At 45.0% G+C, this 17,742-nt stretch overlaps 3 protein-coding genes across 3 annotated transcripts; all 3 read right to left on the bottom strand.

The window, feature by feature from the left end:
* Positions 1-1,497: 1,497 nt before the first annotated feature.
* Positions 1,498-2,337, bottom strand: LOC133905793 (uncharacterized). Its single transcript, XM_062347559.1, has 3 exons — positions 2,142-2,337; positions 1,872-2,057; positions 1,498-1,744 (listed from the first exon to the last, which is right to left on the bottom strand). Exons 1-3 carry the CDS (start codon positions 2,307-2,309, stop codon positions 1,679-1,681), a joined length of 420 nt encoding a protein of 139 aa, XP_062203543.1. The 5' UTR covers positions 2,310-2,337; the 3' UTR covers positions 1,498-1,678.
* Positions 2,338-6,856: 4,519 nt separating this feature from the next.
* Positions 6,857-8,747, bottom strand: LOC133906494 (probable xyloglucan galactosyltransferase GT11). The gene is made up of 2 exons (XM_062348417.1): positions 8,237-8,747; positions 6,857-8,137 (listed from the first exon to the last, which is right to left on the bottom strand). Exons 1-2 carry the CDS (start codon positions 8,668-8,670, stop codon positions 7,018-7,020), a joined length of 1,554 nt encoding a protein of 517 aa, XP_062204401.1. The 5' UTR covers positions 8,671-8,747; the 3' UTR covers positions 6,857-7,017.
* A 5,174-nt stretch (positions 8,748-13,921) lies between these two features.
* On the bottom strand, positions 13,922-17,742 carry LOC133905952 (protein ENHANCED DOWNY MILDEW 2-like). Its single transcript, XM_062347772.1, is given in 8 exon segments — positions 13,922-14,812; positions 14,889-14,980; positions 15,101-15,211; positions 15,213-15,316; positions 15,581-15,688; positions 15,774-15,870; positions 17,041-17,130; positions 17,624-17,742. Coding segments are annotated over 8 exon segments (723 nt in total). The 3' UTR covers positions 13,922-14,810.

Raw genomic sequence — 17,742 nt, 5'->3', positions numbered from 1 at the left:
GGCCATATCTTGTTAAAACACAATATATTTATGATTGAAGTAAGCAGCGGAAGAGGAGCCACTTCCAACAAACAAGTTAACTTCCAATAAGAAACTTCATTTTTATCATGATGACCTCCCCCTCTCCCTCTCTCTCACACAAATGATTTCCATCATAATCAAATAAAACAGTTTACATATGCTCCTAATGCAGGTTACTGTTCATTCTTCGCAAAAAGGGTCTATTTCCGAAGCTACCCTTCCTAGCCTACATAGGATGTGGCCAAGGACGGATCTATATAGGGAGGGCTGGGGGCTCTAGCCTTACCGACTCAAAGTCCATTAAAGATTAGAGGCGGAGGAGTAAGAAGAGGAGGAGGAGAAAGAGGTGAAGGTGGAGGAATAATAAGAGTGAGCTCTACCCATTGGGTCTGCGTCTGTTACTGAATGTGGCCACATGATGTGAGCAATTTGGACGCGTATCCTCTAACTTTGTGAAGCAAAGTTGCCAGAACGTACTATGTAAACAATATCCTACCATTATTTGCTGTAGCAAAAATACTGTAGTGATTCTACTATTTGTAGAGGTACTGTAGTAAGCAATCTGGTAAATCCGTTTTGGATCTAACGGTTTAAAAGGGCTAATGTCATGATACTGTTTATCCTCTGACTTTACTTGATACGATTCCGAGCAATTTGACTATGAGTCACATGATGTGAGACAAGGATACAGGGCGAGCGTAGCTGCAAAGGTGCAAATTAAAGCAAGCCATGTTGCAATATTAACCTAAACCCATACCCATTCGATCGAGGCCGTATTACCCATACCTAACATTTACGGGTTACCCAACGGAAGCTGCTGTTCCGCGACGGCGACGGCCAGACGACGAGCTCGGCGAAGCAAGGCGACGACGATCGAGCTTATAGTGGCACCCCTCGGTGACGGAGTGAGCGGCCGCTGCGGCGGAGGTCCCGGAAGGCAGACTAAGACACGTTGCTCCAGCAGGCCGCGCGCGCTCCTCCTCCCCGCACTACTTCTGCAGGCCACGCACGGCACAGACACTACCGGAGACAGCTTCTTTGCCGAGTGCCTCAGGCACTCGGCAAAGGACGATATACACTCGGCAACGGCTTTGCCGAGTGCTACACTCGGCAAAGGGCGCTCGGTAAAAAATTTGTCGGCAAAGACCTCTTTGCCGAGTGCACTTTATCGGGCACTCGGCAAAGAGTTTGCCGAGTGCTAATCTGACACTCGGCAAAGGCTTCCTCTTTGCCGAGCGCCAATGAATCAAACACTCGGCAAAGGTGGCGTCTGTGCCGAGTGCCACCTGGAGGACACTCGGCAAACAGGCCATCTTTGCCGAGTGCCTGGACCGTGGCTCTCGGCAAAGCGGAGGCCTCTTTGCCGAGTGTCATGGCCATTGCACTCGGCAAAGTGACTGAAAACAGCCTTTTTTATTTGTTTTTGACATCCCATCCAAACAAACAGATATATATATATATAACAAACATCACCAACATCACATATATATCATCAACAGCACATACATATCACCAACACCACATATATATCACAAACATCACATGTCTCACAATATATCACAAATAAGTTCACAAGTAATCCAAGTGCTCCATCATCTACAACCATAATTGCAAATAGAAGTACCATTAACAACTACAAGTATCATCACCAAGATGGTCAATGAAACTGATTTGGTGAATGATTCGCTGAAGCATGAGGATCGTTCGATGCCGCCGATTGATTCTGCACAAAGGAGAAGAGATTGCATGTGTGAGACAAGATAAATATATACCATACATGAATAAAATTTTCATACTCCACTAGGTTTGACCGTAAGCATGAACATACAAACTAAAACATTTATACTCACAGGAGTAGAATAGTGAGGAGGTGGAGGTGGAGGTGGAGGTGGAGCGAATAGCGAAGGTGGCGGAGTCACACCCGTAGCGGCGCCAATACTTTGCATGTACTGAAGAATCTCCACCATCCTCCGCTGCTCGGCCTCCATCGTCGCCTGCATTTGCTCCCGTATCCTCCTCTCTTGTTCCAGCTGGGCCTACAATATATTCACCCTAATGTTACAATAATGCAAAGGAAAGGTATGAAAAAACCAATGAACGACGAATAAACCAGGAATAACCTCGAGTGCCTCCACCCGGTGGTGTGAAGTGTCCTTCCGAGGTCGTATGGCCGGGCTCGTGCTCGTGCTGCTTGCTCGAATCTGGGAGAGACTGGGAGTAGCGACCGAGTCGATTGCGCCGTCGCCAATCCAGTATCGCCCATGCTTCTTGCCTCCTCCCACCCTCATGACGACTTCTCCATCAAGGTCCTCGGTGCTCGGAAGGAGAAGGTCATCAAAATAGGGGAGCCGAGTCAAGCCCGACTTATGAGTCCACATATGTTGCTCACCATATCCCACAAAACCACCTTCTGGATTGACCACGAGACCATCTATCTGTTCACGAACCGTGGCACCAGTCATTATCGGTGGTGCAGGGTCTGTCACTACGACACCTTTCGTAAAGTTCTTGATGTCTCGTCTGAATGCATGGTCAAGAGGGAGGAATTGCCGATGTTTGTCGAACGATGAATACTTGCCACCCTTCTGCAACCAAATGAACCTCAGACCTTCCTTGCATACTGGGCATGGGAACTTCCCGTGAACACACCAGGCGCAGAATATCCCATACGCCAGGAAGTCATGCAGGGAGTAGTGGTACCAAACATGCATTTTGAAGTTTTTCTTTGTAGCTCGGTCGTATGTCCATACCCCTTCCTCCCAAGCACGGACCAATTCATCAATCACAGGCTCCATGAACACACCCATATTATTCCCCGGGTGTCCAGGAATTATCAACGACAAGAATACGTTCTGTCGTTGAAAGCATATGCCGGGGGGGAGATTGAGGGGGATAACGAACACGGGCCAACATGTGTATGGGGCAGCCATCATTCCATAAGGATTGAACCCATCTGTTGCCAGCGCAACACGTACATTACGAGCCTCTTTAGCTTTCTCATGATGAATGCCATCGAAGTGGGTCCATGCTTCACCATCGGATGCATGTACCATCCTGTCAGGATTGTATCGTTTGCCATTTTTGTGCCATGTCATCTGTTTCGCGGATTCCTCGGTCATGTATAGCCGTTGGATCCTCGGTATGAACGGAAGGTGCCGTAGGATTGTCACGGGAATGTCAAGCTGCCTCTTCTGGCCATCACCAGAATCTACCTCCAGGAACCTAGATGATTTACACTTTGGACAGTACTTTGCTTCCACGTATTCTTTCCTAAATAGGACGCACCCCTTCGGGCAAGCATGTATCTGCTCATACGGCATCTTAAGTGCACGAAGGAGTTTCTGTGACTCGTGCATGCTCTTTGGCAGAAGGTGACCCTCCGGAAGCAGGCTGCCAATAACTGTCAACATACCATCGAAGGCGTCTCGACTCAGGCTATACTGGGACTTCAACGCCATTATGCGTCCAATGGCATCCAGTTGAGAAACCTTTGTCTGGCCGTGAAGGGGTTTCTGTGCCGCGGCAAACATGTCGTAAAACGCCTTTGCGGTTGCCTCTGGCTCCTCCTCCGTACGTCCTTCAGCGAACTGTGCCTCGTGATAGTCATTTAACATGTTTGCTACCCCGGCCTCAGCATCATAATCCTCGACGCGTGGCCTCACCACCTCCTCTCTCGTACGATCGGCTTCACCATGGTAGACCCACTGGGTATAGTCTGCCGTAAATCCATTCTTCCAAAGATGTTCCCCCATTACCTTCTTCGTTTGTCTTTTCCTGTTTGCACATTTGCTGCAGGGACAGCAAATTTTACTCGCTCCTTTAGCAGCCACGCCAAATGCCCGTTCCAAGAAAGCATCGGTCTTGTCGATCCATTCATTGGTGACCTGACCCTGACTTGCGCGGCCCGTGTACATCCACTCACGGTCCTCCATCCTCTAACATATATAGCGGCGAGTAATATAAACATCAATTGCATCTACACGACGTTCCTACTATCTTATAGGTGAGGTTAGGTCCTAATCCCACACGAGGATCCGTAGATGAGGTTAGTTTCCATTCTCTACTCCTATTCGAGACAGAATTCCGGCAGCACCTCCCCGCTGTTCTCCAAATACACGTCCTGCTAGGGAGAGTGTGTATCCGGAGAACAACAGGGAGATGATGCCGAAACTCTGTCTCCGATCGGAGCAGATCATGAAAACTAACCCCACCTACGCATCCGCGTGCTGTCCAAAACACGTGGACAATTCGAAACAGATACGGTTTTAGATATGCAAATATCTGCATATTTCCAACCGTATCTCTTTCGAACGGGAGACGCCTAACTGGGTTACGTGATCTACAACATGATACGGAAAGAGGGGTTATACCTAGGGTGGCGGTGGAGTCAGGCGACGTGGTGCAGGCAGTCTCGCAGCGCCAAGGAAGGCGATCGGGGTCGCCGAGGTACTCCGGCGCCGCTCCGACTGACTCTTCTCTGCCAAAAAAGAAATATAAAACTGTTAATACAAAATTTCGGCAGCACCTCCCCTGCACGGTGAGGTTTCCAAAACCTGCAACAAAACCAACGGCACGATAGCCGACATGCACATATATATGAACGGCACGATGGCCGACATCCACAAGATTATATCCAACCGCATATATATAACAATATCACAACCACTCCTACGACTACTTTGACTACCACCACAACTACTTTACCACTACTACTACCGCAACCATTAGTAATACTACGACGACGACGGTATGGCATACCTAGTGATACGGAAACGTCGGGAACGTGACAACGACGACCGGAGCGCCTCCTCCTCCTCCTTCTTCTTCCTCCTTCCTCCTTCTTCCTCCTCCTTCTTCTCTTCCTCCTTCTTCCTCCTCCTCCTTCTCTCCCTCCTTCTTCCTCCTCTCCTTCCCTTCCTCCTTCTTCCTCCTCTCCTCCTCCTCCTCTCTTTCCTCCTTCTTCTTCCTCCTTCTTCCTCCTCTCCTTCCCTTCCTCCTTCTTCCTCCTCTCCTCCTCCTCCTCTCTTTCTCCTCCTCCACCGGCGGCGCGTGGCGGCGGGCGCGGCGGCGCTGGCGCGGGCGCAGGGGCCGGCGGCGGCGGGCGCGGGCGGCGCGGGGGCCGGCGGCGCAGGGGCCGGCGGCTGCGGGCGCAGGGGCCGGCGGCGGCGGCGCAGGGGCCGGCGGCGGCGGGCGCGGGCTACGCGGGCGCGCTGGCGGGCGCGACGGCAGGGGCCGGCGGCGGCGGGCGCGGGCGGCGCGGGCGCGCTGGCGGGCGCGGTGACAGGGGCTGGCGGCGGCGGGCGCGGGAGCGGGCGCGGGCGACGGCGGCGGCGGGTGCGCGTGCGTGCGTGCGTGCGGGCCGGCTGGGCCGGGTACTTAAATCCCTGCTTTGCCGAGTGCCCCCGATCTGGCACTCGGCAAAGAGGGGTTTTTTAAAAACATGTGCAAATTCTTTGCCGAGTGCCCCCGATCTGGCACTCGGCAAAGAAAACCGGGATTTTTTTAAAAAAAATTTCAGGGTCTTTGCCGAGTGCCAGAAGTATGGCACTCGGCAAAGACACACTTTGCCGAGTGCCAGACTTATGGCACTCGGCAAAGAGGGTATTTGCCGAGTGTAATTTTTTAACACTCGGCAAACCCTAATTTTTTTCCCCCCTTTTGGCCTCCAAATTTTTTCTACAGTCCTCATACAGTATCTGGTACTCCATGTTCTAATGTGGCACATTTCTCGGACTTTTTCTATATTTCTTTAATTCATTTCAATTAATTGAATTTTCTTGGATAATTCAAATTATAACTGCTAGTCATTCGAATAATGAAAAAAAATGAATAGAAAAATGATATTCATGTTATTTAGTATAATGTGAGGCCGTATCCAGCAACAGACAACCAATTTCGAATATCAAGGTCACGAAACATGACCACGAACTTGCGATCGAGTTGTTTTTAAATTGTATAAAACGCAAACAAAGTCCGAAAATCTTGAAACTTGTCAAGATATCATGATATCATATGTGGAGGCTGTCATAAAAATTTGAGAAGATTTTAAGCAAGTTATCACGTACGATGCTTACAAACCGAAGAATCTCCGAAGAAGTTGCTTAAAACCTTGCTGAGATTCTTCGGTTTGCAAGCATCGTACGTGATAACTTGCTTAAAACCTTCTCAAATTTTTATGACAGCCTCCACATATGATATCATGATATCTTGACAAGTTTCAAGATTTTCGGACTTTGTTTGCTTTTTATACAATTTAAAAACAACTCGATCGCAAGTTCGTGGTCATGTTTCGTGACCTTGATATTCGAAATTGGTGGTATGTTCCTGGATACGGTCTCACAATATACTAAATAACATGAATATCATTTTTCCATTAATTTTTTTTCATTATTCGAATGACTAGCAGTTATAATTTGAATTGTCCAAGAAAATTCAATTAATTGAAATGAATTAAAGAAATATAGAAAAAGTCCGAGAAATATGCCACATTGGAACATGGAGTACCAGGTACTGTATGAGAACTGTAGAAAAAATTTGGAGGCCAAAAGGGGGAAAAAAATTAGAGTTTGCCGAGTGTTAAAAATTACACTCGGCAAAGACCCTCTTTACCGAGTGCCAGATGTTTGCCGAGTGCTTTACCTCTGGAACTCGGCAAAGACCCTCTTTGCCGAGTGTCCGATAAAAAGCACTCAGCAAAGTATGGGACACTCGGCAAAGACGCCGTCTCCGGTAGTGAGAGACGCTGCCACACACTATCGACGATGCTCGTGGAGTCGGGCTGTGAGAGAGACGAGAAGGAGAGAGAGAGGATCGAGGATAGATCGAGGAAGGGAATCGCTGATATTGTACGTACTGGTTTTGAGCGGGTACTAGTGAAAAATATACGCACTGATTAACTAACATACACAGCAAATTAACAACACCAGCAAATAAAAACTAGTAGCCTAGCTAGTTGCAACACATAAACACGAAAACGAAAAAAAGTTTGAGCAAATGTCATGAATCATTGGCAACCTCCTCATCACTCTCGTCCTTCCATCCCACCTCCTCCCCGTTCTTGATCCTCCTCATCCTCTCCAACACCTGGTCCATGGCGATGTCGAACGCGTCCTTCATGTCCCCCTCGAACCTCACCCTGGGATCCTTGTACATAAACCTCGGGATCATCTTGATCAATTCCTCCCTCATGGCGGCCACCTCCTCGTCTGTGTACCGGCTCAGCACCTTCTCGATGTCCACCCTCCCTTCGAGCACGTCGTCGGAGTTGATGAGCACGTAGTACTGGCGGTCGTCATCGCCGTCGTCGTTGCTTCTGCCCGGCTCCGGCTCGTGCCAGAGGTACTGCTTCTTTAAGGTGGAGATTCGGTGGAAGAAGACGGGGATGCAGCCGGCCATGATGGAGTCGATGGACGAGCGGCGCATGAAGGAGTCGCCGCGCGGCTGCAGGCAGAAGCGCGCGGAGGCGAAGAGGGAGGCGACCTTCTGCGCCGTCCGGCAGGTGATGCTGCCCTCGAGACCGTGGCTGCAGTCCAGAATCCCGCACCGGCCGCGCCGCGCCGCAGCCTCGCAGACGTCGAAGACGCGGTCGCGAATGGCCAGCGTCCCGTTGGGGCGGCGCGCACCGGCGAACGCGAAGAGGTACGGCCGAGGTGCAGCGCGTGCGCGCGCCTGCCACGCGGCCACCTCGCCGGCGGACGACGGGTGGAAGTAGCTCGGGTACGGCACGGCGAAGTCCCGCCGGGCCCAGACGTTGGACTCGTAGGTGAGCACCGACATGTTCCCGGACTCCGGCTGACCCAGGAAGTTGTTGCCGCACCCCTCGTCGTTGCCACCGGGCTGCCGCCGGAACATCCACGTGGTCTTGGCGGCCACCATGAAGTGGTCTCGGCCGCCGTGCGCCGCCCACGCCGGCCGCGACGACAGCCACCGCAGGAACTCCGACGACGGCCCGTCCCGCATCGTAGTGTTGAACCCGCACAGGTGCTGGTGCAGCTCAATCGCCGGGTAGTACGGCACGTACACCGCCGTCGCTGCCGCTGGGTCATCGGTGAGGCACTCGTACCGCCGCATCCGGTTGTGGAAGATAACCTCCAGCGAGTACTGGTCCGTGCTGTACCTGCCATCGTTTCCGCAAACGCGCATCTCAGCAACCATGTTTCATCTCACAAACTCGAAACCATCATGAATCTGCATGTACACATGTGTTAGTGCTCACCATCCGGTGCTGGGGATGATACTGGTTTCGCCGTCGCCGCTGTTGCCGGCGGGGCCAATCTCGGGGCCAAGCCCGCCATTGACCGTGATTGCACACCAGCTCCACATGTTGTCGAATAACGGTGAGCCCTCAACGCAGTCCCTAAGCACATTGAACCGCGACGGCAGGTTCACCATGTGCACGTACCGCCCCTCGCACAACGGTGAAGACGACGGTGCCGACCACCGCCTGTCGTCGGCTTCCACTGCAGGGGAAGGGAGGAATTTGGCGTCGAGGGCCACGGGGAGGGCGACGAGCGTGGCGCTGCGGCGGGGAACAGCAAAGGAGGAGGAGAGCGAGAGGTGGAAGAACTGGAAGTGTAGGAGGCTGGAGAGGAGCCATGATCCAAGGATGATTAGGCCATAGAGGAGGTACTTGGGGTAGTGAGCTTCCATGGCTGGAGCTTGGAGCTGGATCTGGATGGATGCCTCCCCAGCTAGCTCTGGGGTTTAGTAGGGAGCTATAGCTAATGCTCCTGAGAGTGTTAGGACTTAACACCTGAGTTAATTGGCACTCCATTTAATTTCACACTAGGGCTTTGGGATGGCCAATATTTTATGTGACCTTTGACCATGGACGTACGGTGGTTAGGGCAATTAAGATACTTCCTCCGATTACAAATATAGGTCGTTTTAGATTTATGTACAAAGATTAAGAAAATAATCAAATGACCTTTGGTTCCCTTTATTTATTCTACATTAGAAAAGATAACGTATTCATTTGTGAGAGTGATAGCATTTATTAAACAAGGGTAAGAAGGAAGTAAAAGAAAAAAATGTGCATAGAAGTTCGAGAATGATTTATATTTAGAGAATAATTGATGAGACTAAAACAACCTATATTTACAATTAGAGGGAGTACCTTGCTACCATCAGTAGTAGTACATATGTGTAGGCTCTTGGGGCAATGTACTTAATTTTTGTGTTGTGTTGAGTATTGTATTGCAAGTTGGTATTATGTAGTTTGGATCCAAGTCTGACCCTGCACCGGTTTCATTGCTGTGCCTTCTGTTTTTGCAGCATAATTTAGGGTTCTTTATTGTTTATATGGTAGATCGATTGATAGTGATTGTGTGTGATCTATGACCATTCGTGTGGAGCATGTTGACATGGTACTTACGGACTAAAGATTACATCTCTGGTAGTGTAGATGTATGTACCTCGTGATACCGGCATATATCATTTGGCGTTGATACGCTGAGATAAGTACGACTCTCGGATATGTGAAAACGATAGCCCGTTTCCGCTAGCCCTACACTCGGAATACTCTGCTTAAGAGATCCGCCTTGCCATCCAAATCTTTAATATATTATGTGTTATATTGACAATGAAGTCTGCCTCTGTATTTTCCCCTACGAAAAATATTTGAAACATGAACACAAATTTAACAGCAATTAATCTATGTAAAATGATTTAATGAGTCGTCTCACAATTTTCTGAAAACAAGAAGAGAATATAACTACTCCATTAGTAAGAACTTTTCGGAACTGCAAACGAGATCTAATGCAAATTAACTGTTTCCTTTGGCAGCACTTCTTTTTGCTTAGAACAATGTGCTTATTGTCTCCTTCAGCTGCACTCCATTTCGTGCAGAGAAATATTTACTGATGGCTTCGTTAGATCCAAAAACAAAGCCTACCGGGCTTCTCCCAGAAGCTACAATTAATTTCTCGTTGCTTGTGCTGCAACTCTCGAGTTTCTAATCGATGCTGTGGCATTCCCATGCAATATTCACCCCTTAGTTTGGATAGGTTTTTTTTTCAGCTTTTTCCTAAATAAATCAGAAGCTATCCAAACGTCTGGCTTCTGGCCCCGGTTTCTATGGCTTTTGGCTAACTGAGTAAACGGTTGTGGCTGAAATGAACTAAAAGCTGAGAAGCAGGTTCTGACTGACTTTTCTGGCTTTTTTTATGAAACGGTATGATCGTCCCCTACTGGTTATATATTAAAAAAAACGTACAAAAAGGAATTACAATATAAAAATAAAGAAAAGGAAAAGACATATACAAGTTATTCTAAAGAAGCAAGCCATTGATACATTATGTCCACTTGAGAAGCTTTTGCTTTATGAATAGTCAGCGCGAAAAACTTTTTGAACTGAGACCAAACTAAAAAGAAAGATGGAGAAACATCATTGAAAACCCAATCATTGTGGACAGTCTATATACTCCAACATATTATAATGATGATTTCCATAGCAATAACATCAAGCTTTCGTTTGAAGCATCTCAGATTTGCAACAGTGCTATAGTTTGCATTGACTCTGAGGTGAAGAAGGTACCAACAGTTTCTGGCAAAGGAACAAAGAAGAAAAAGATGATATGTGTTCTCTTCAATCTGCCAAATGCATAAATCACAAGTATACGAAAGCAGAAAAATAATTTTGCAGTGAAGAATGTTCCTTATGTTTAGCCTATCATTAAGAAGCAGCTAGAAAAAAAACCTTATGCTTTATCTGACAACAAGAAAACCAAGTCCACTTAAGGATTGGATGAATAGGAGTGTGCCTAATTAGGTATTTATAAGCTTTATTTGCAGAGAAGAAAGAACTTCCCCAAATATAATTCTATTTGCCATTATGAGTACTTAAAGAGGAGCTGGAGAGACGCTCTTGTAGGTCTTGAAATTATACATAAGCTTGAGTCAATAGAGGAATATAAAAGGCTTCTAAAAGATGACTCAGCTGACTTACCTCATATAAAGTGATGTTGCTATTTTTAGCAAATGAATAAAGCTCTGGATATGCTTGCTGCAGAACCATTCCAGACCAAAGATCATCCAAAGAAGAATTATGCTACCATTTCCAATTTGAGGAGAGGCAATGCCTTTAAAAGAATCAAGAAGCTTGATAGTATCTTTCCACCAGAACGAACCTTTCTTTGATGTTGTAATTAAAGTGCCATTCTTGTAATGTTGATCCCAGATGAGATTGACCCAAGACAGGTCCTTCTTATTAAAGAACTTGTGAAGATTTTTGAGCAAAAGTGCTTCATTGTGAGCTTTCAGATTTACAACTCTAAGACCACCTTCTTGTTTTGGCCTACAAATCTTCTTCCAGGTGGCCAAAACCAGTTTCTTTCCATTAATATCTGAGCCTCTCCATATACAATGCTTTCTATATTTATCTATTTGTTTAATAACTCTCATAGGAATTTTCAGGGTACACATGAAAAAAATAGGGAAAGAGGAGAGTACAAAATTAACCATTCTAGTCTTCCAGCTTGAGTAAAAAAGATGGAGGTACTGACCAATCTCTTTTTAGGTCTTTCAATAAGAGGTATAAAATCATCAAGTTTATGCTTGGTAAGGCTTAGAGGCAACCCAAGATAGGTGAAAGTAAGAGCTCCCTTCTGACAATTGAAGGTTCTGAAAAGAATTTCTATTTTTGCATCATCTATATTAATTGGCACCATCATAGACTTTTTATAGTTAACTTTTAGCCTAGTGGAGTCCGCAAAAGTATCGAGAAGAGCTTTCAATACTAAAAGCTGCCTAGGACAGGCCTTAAGGACAAGAAGAGTATCATCTACATATTGTATCACACGGAAATCATAATCAGCTCCCAAATGAATTGGCAAATGGAGAAGACCCATGTTTTTTGCTCTGTTAAGAATGGTTTGTACCAGATCAGTAGCTAGAACAAACAGGAGAGGGGAGAGAGGATCCCCTTGCCTAACTCCTCTCCTACAATGAAAAACTTTTCCAGGCACTCTATTAAGAAGAACAGTTGAGGTGCTGTCTTAAGAATTTCAGAGATCCAAAAAATCCAACGTTGCCCAAAGCCCAAGTTAAGAAGAATATCCAAGATCATCTAATGCTCAATTTTATTAAAAGCCTTCTCAAAGTCTAATTTTAGAAGTACAATCTCTTTCTTTGATTTATGACAGATGTGCAAGTATTCGAAAGACCAGACCAGACAGTTTTGAATGGATCTTTCCTTAATAAAACCATATTGATTTCTATGAACCAAACGAATGATTTGCTAATGCAGTCTATCTGCTAGGATCTTAGTAATGAGTTTTATAGAGGAATTGAGCAGAGAAATTGGCATGTAATCATTCACCTTGATTGGGTTGTCCATCATAGGGACTAAAGTAATATAAGGCCCATTTATACTTTGAATATTGATATTTCCCTCATAGAAAGTATTGCACATTTCATAGAAATCATGTGCAATAACAAAATCAGCATCTTTTGAGGAATTCACTATTAAAGCCATCAGGCCCAGGAGACTTACCAGAAGGCAGAGAGGCAACAACCTTATCAATTTCTTTCTTTGAGAAGGGAAGTTCCAAAGAGTCCATATCATTTCTCATAGTCAAAAGCTCAGCAAGATCACAGTGCATTTAGGAGAATTCAGACATACCCGGCCTCTCCTTATAAGAAGACCCTAAAAGCTCAAATTTCCCTTCATGAGAAATGCGGGCATTCCTGGAAACATCTAGCAGGAAAAGAATAGAGTTCTTTTAGAACTTAATAGTTGCATTGGCATGAAAAAACTTTGTACATTCATCTCCAAACTTGACTTAGTTCAAGGTCCCTCTTTGCTTGCAATAGATTTTCTGCTGTACTAAAAGATGAGCCAAGTGAGATTAGAGAATTTCTCTAAAGTTCCACTCTTGCAGGGAAAGATCTCTAAATACTTCTAGGGTATCTAGAAGAAGAATAACCACCTTTGCATTAGATATTAAAACTGTCAAACTAGACAACTGTTTATGCCATTGCCTAAGGACAGCTGCTTTCTGATTTTTTTTTGCGCTGAAAAGCTAAAAGTTTATTATAAAAGTCAACAACCAAAATTCAACCGTTCATCAGGAGAGCTAGCCAGTAACTCTGAAGCCACAACTTATCTCAATAGACCCTCAAATCCCTGCCCTGCAACTGCAGTTGACTTGAGTTGTCAATCAGATTTGCTCATCAGGATTCCAAGTGAGCTTCCAGAGGATTGGTGTCGACTTGAGTTGTCAATCAGATTTGCTCATCGGGATTCCAAGTGAGCTTCCAGAGGATTGGTGTCAAGATTCCATTGGGCATTAAGGAGAGGATTATAAAAAGCGTGTGAATTCTCGCTTCCGAGAACTCTAGATCGATGCCGCGATTGATTATTTGGTGCGGATTCGACGGGCACAAGTTTCAACCATGCATCACAACTCCAAGGCAGTGTCTTCGATTGATCCTCTCGCTGACTTTCATAGCTGGGGCCGGCCTCGGTGCTACATTCATGCATCAGGGTGTATATAAGAGCACCATGGATCTTAGGTTATCAGCGCACTTTTTTTTTTTGTCTAAAATGAAGGTCGTTAATATTCTTCTTCTTAAAAGAATTGCATGGGATAAAAAGAAGTGCTTTTGTACACCGTTTGCAAATTCACATTCCCTATGGATGGTAAGCGGCCCGGTGACGACGAAATATACATGGCTGATGAAGGGAGGCAGGTTTTAGGGGAATGCATGGAGTCAAGACTCAAGAAGGTCACAAAGTGGAGGGTGGAAAATTTGTCACGAGGTCAAGAGCAATACTATACATGGATTGGAAGCCAATGAAGATGATTTACAGGATACTATCAGTCAAAAAAAAAAATGTAAGCACTTCAGTAATAACACCATGTGGTAGCAGTATTCCAAGTCAAGGTTGATATACATCTAGTTCAAGAATTGTCAGTTCTAGGTAAAGCGAACATTATGCTCAATCTTCGAAATTTTCATAGAAATAGCTCACCCTCATATCATCGCACGATATGGTCTCACGGTCCTACAGACATTACATGGTGTAAACTAATCCAGGTTTTATAACCTTTGGTAGCTTATCGGCTTTATGCCATACGGTTTCAAAGAACCTCGCAGCGAGTAATTCCTACCTGATCTGATCAACCACTGCAACCTGAAGCATCACTCTGCACTGCAGGTTTTGAATATCATGGCACACCACCAACAAGAAAACCATGTTCATCCACCATCACTGCAGGTGGGGATAACCCTGTATTGCAGGTTCATGTATCACGGCACACCAACAACAAGAACACCATGTTCATCCGCCATCACTGCAGGTGGCACTGGCAAGTCATCGCTTAGACTTGCATAGGGTAGGGCTTTCTAAAACCAAATGAGTAAAACCTAGGGATATGTGCCACAAGCCATAAAACCCAGGGTTTTCTATAGTTATAACTTTTCTGATATCTAACAGACCCAAGCTGCCACTGTCTTTGCACTTTTGCAAAGGGCCTGTTACTGTTGGTTTTATCTACAAGGGACAGAGAGGTCGGATGGTCCATTATCGATCCAACCACAGGAGCCTGGATATGGATGCGGAAACAAGGACTTTGGTGCAAATGAGTCCATGGGATTGGAGCAGAAGAACTGATTCTGGTTTCCTGCAGCTGGTGGAAGAGACTGAGACTGTTCAGATAATGGGTGGTCGTGTAGCTCTTGTTCCTTGGGTGCACTTTCAGGACCTTTTGCCACACAGTGATTTTTGGCATCAGGAAAGATGAGATGTTTCATTTGGGGAATTCCTAGCTCTTTTACGATCTCATGCTTCCTGCAAAAATTCAGCAGAACTCAATAATTCACGCGCAGTATATAGCTGACAAAGGTGATAGAATCAACATACATACAGTATATCATAATTCGATCACGAAGAATGCCATCCCATGCCCTTTGAAAAATGTAACCATTGTGACCTTCCTTCGCTTCGAAGGGGATATCACTGCAAAACAAGGACAAACTCTAAGGAAACGAAAATCCCAATTTGATCGATAGATATTAACAAGAAGGGGACATGGGAGGATTGCAGAGGCATCTCCACTTCTCCAGTATAAGGGAAAACCTGGGCAAACACTTCCTGTGGTATGTAGTTGGGCAGAGCCTGCATACTGCAAACTGCATATCCTTATCATCCTTATTCTCTCCTCCATAACTCACACTACATTTATGCACGCTGCTCAAAAATGGTGGCCCGGAATTTGCTATCAGGGTGCAGCAGTTCAGCAACACACTTAGGGTGGTAAAAGTGCCCACAGTCGTAGTCCTTACATTGGAATACCTTACAAGCAATGCAGAAGTTAACAATGAATTACATCTATGCAGATGAGAACATACAGATAATAACATTTGGAGCATATGCCAATGGAAAAGGGCATCTTGAGATATATGTGCATTCTTTCTTTCTACAAAAAAATTTAGTTGTCCTTTTTTACACACTGTTTCAGTTATACCATTTGTCGTTTCTTCATCTTTTCCAAAAATAAATAAACTAAAAAGTCACAGTGTAACATAATGTCATAATCGAACATTAAGTTATGCCTACCTCGGCTCCTGATGACAAGTCTGAAGACCCCAATAATCCACAGGCAGAACACCGATGTTTCGTATACTTGCAGTTCTTGCATATAAAATCTTTCTTATCACTTATCATCTGAGTTATAAATGAAAAACATGAGCAATTGTACATACAAAAGCAAGCATTATTTAAAGAATCAGGAAACTCAATCAAGAGATACCTTTGCTTGTTCACTAGTAAGCCCAAGGGATCCACACTTAGAACCTTCACCGTGTTCTTCGGTTAGGTGGAAAGACCTCAGACATCCACCATCACAGCTGAAAGAAAGGCTAGGTAAGAAGAGACAAGCATGGAAATAGGATTTGAAAACAATTATATGTATTATTTGTGGCACATTCCACAATCGGGATTTATAAATTATTATTTAGGTGTATGTGTAACCATTGGATGGGAAATAGGACATATGGGAGAAATGTGGTGATGTGACACTCTCATTGTCATTGTTTAAACTCAGCTTTAATATAGATACAAGATATGGCTTATTCTTGTAAAGTTCTTTGCAGAAATGCATGCAACATATCAGAATTTATAGGGAAATTAAGGTACTTAAGTACACATTTAAAAGAGAACTGATAGATTCTACTCAAGTGTCTGCACACATGCTAAAACTGCAACACTGGAACAAAACACAGAAGAAAATGTCCTGTTTGAGGCTCACTACTCACCACTTTTTTTGCAACATAAAATGAGATACTTTATGTGGTGAGTTAGAAACACTTGTCGACAAAATACAAGAAACATACGAATTGAATGGCTCCCCCTCCCTCCCTCTCTCTTATAGAAATTATCAAATGTTGCTAGAAGCATTTGAGATTGAAAACTTTTCTGACAAATGACTGTCTAACATTTTTTCCGCAATGCTTTAAAGAAGGAAGACAAATAACTATCATGTAAAGATAAGATGTTATAAATCATAATAGATCAATGTAGCATAATCTTCTTGCACCATTAGTTTTGTAGGCATATCATGAACTCTGTTACTAAAAGGACATTAATTAGCTATTACATTCATTAGAACAACCTTCAAGAAAAGGAAGTGGTTGAGAGGGTCAAATTTTCAATTGTGAACGGCTCTTGGACCATCTCCAACCATATTCCCTTCATTTCGTTCCCTTCCCGATTCCTTTCCCCGTTTCCATTCCCTTTATTTTCTCTCATTTCCAACAGCTTCCCTTCGAAGGGAATCGCGAAGGTAAAGGAGAGAGAATCCCGTTCTGAAGGGAATGACCTGAAAATTCCTTCGTGACGAGAATCGTGAAGGGAAACCGTTGGAGTGCTGAAGGAAACGAAAATCCCTTCACGACGGGATTTTCGCCTGTGACGGAAATCCCTTGGGCATAGTCAACATAGCGAATTAAGTATCATAACTGCACATATAAAGGGGAGGAAGGCAGTAACCACTGAAACTTTATTATAAATATACCTACCAAGTTATATAGCCACCATCGTCACAAATTGCACAAACATCATCTCCCTGCACAAATAGCATATTAATCAATGTTGTGAAGTTGGATGAACTACACTCGTAAAGACTAAAGAGATGAATATAGAAAATTGGTTACTATCCAAAGAAGACAATAAGAGCCTGTTTGTGTGAGTTTCTGCTTTTGGGTTTTTTTAAAAGCTGTGCTTTTGGTTTATCTGAAAAGCTGCTTTTGGAAATAAGTTGTTGGCTTCTACAATAAATTATTAGCTTCTCAGCATATAGCTTCTCAGAAAAACGTATCTCAGCGAGCTTCTCAGCTTTAATTTATTTTCCTCAGAAACAGGCTTCTAGATCACTTCTCCAGAACCCCGTTTGTTCTGACTTCTGGCTTCTGGCTTCTGCCAGTAGCAGAAGCAGAAGCAGAAGCAGAAAACAAACAGGGCCTAAATCTGAGAAGCAGTTTTCAAAGGCACATATCTGGTGATCTGTGCGTGCAAAGAACACCACTTTTAATCCAAAAGTCCACTTCGGACGTTTTCTTCTGCGATAAATTTGCACTTTGCACCAGGTTTAGCGTCATGTGCCTGTCCTGACAGCTTAGACCCATGACAACGCTGAGATGGTGACCAGCGTTGGCCAGGTAGGACAACGCTTCGGAGGAGGGAGGACATAATTTGGGAGTTTTGGGGGAGTGCGCGACCAT

Source organism: Phragmites australis, chromosome 23 (assembly GCF_958298935.1).
Source record: "Phragmites australis chromosome 23, lpPhrAust1.1, whole genome shotgun sequence".
Lineage (NCBI taxonomy): Eukaryota > Viridiplantae > Streptophyta > Magnoliopsida > Poales > Poaceae > Phragmites > Phragmites australis.
Note: the sequence above shows the minus strand (reverse complement) of the source record. Positions and strands in the feature narration are given on the sequence as shown.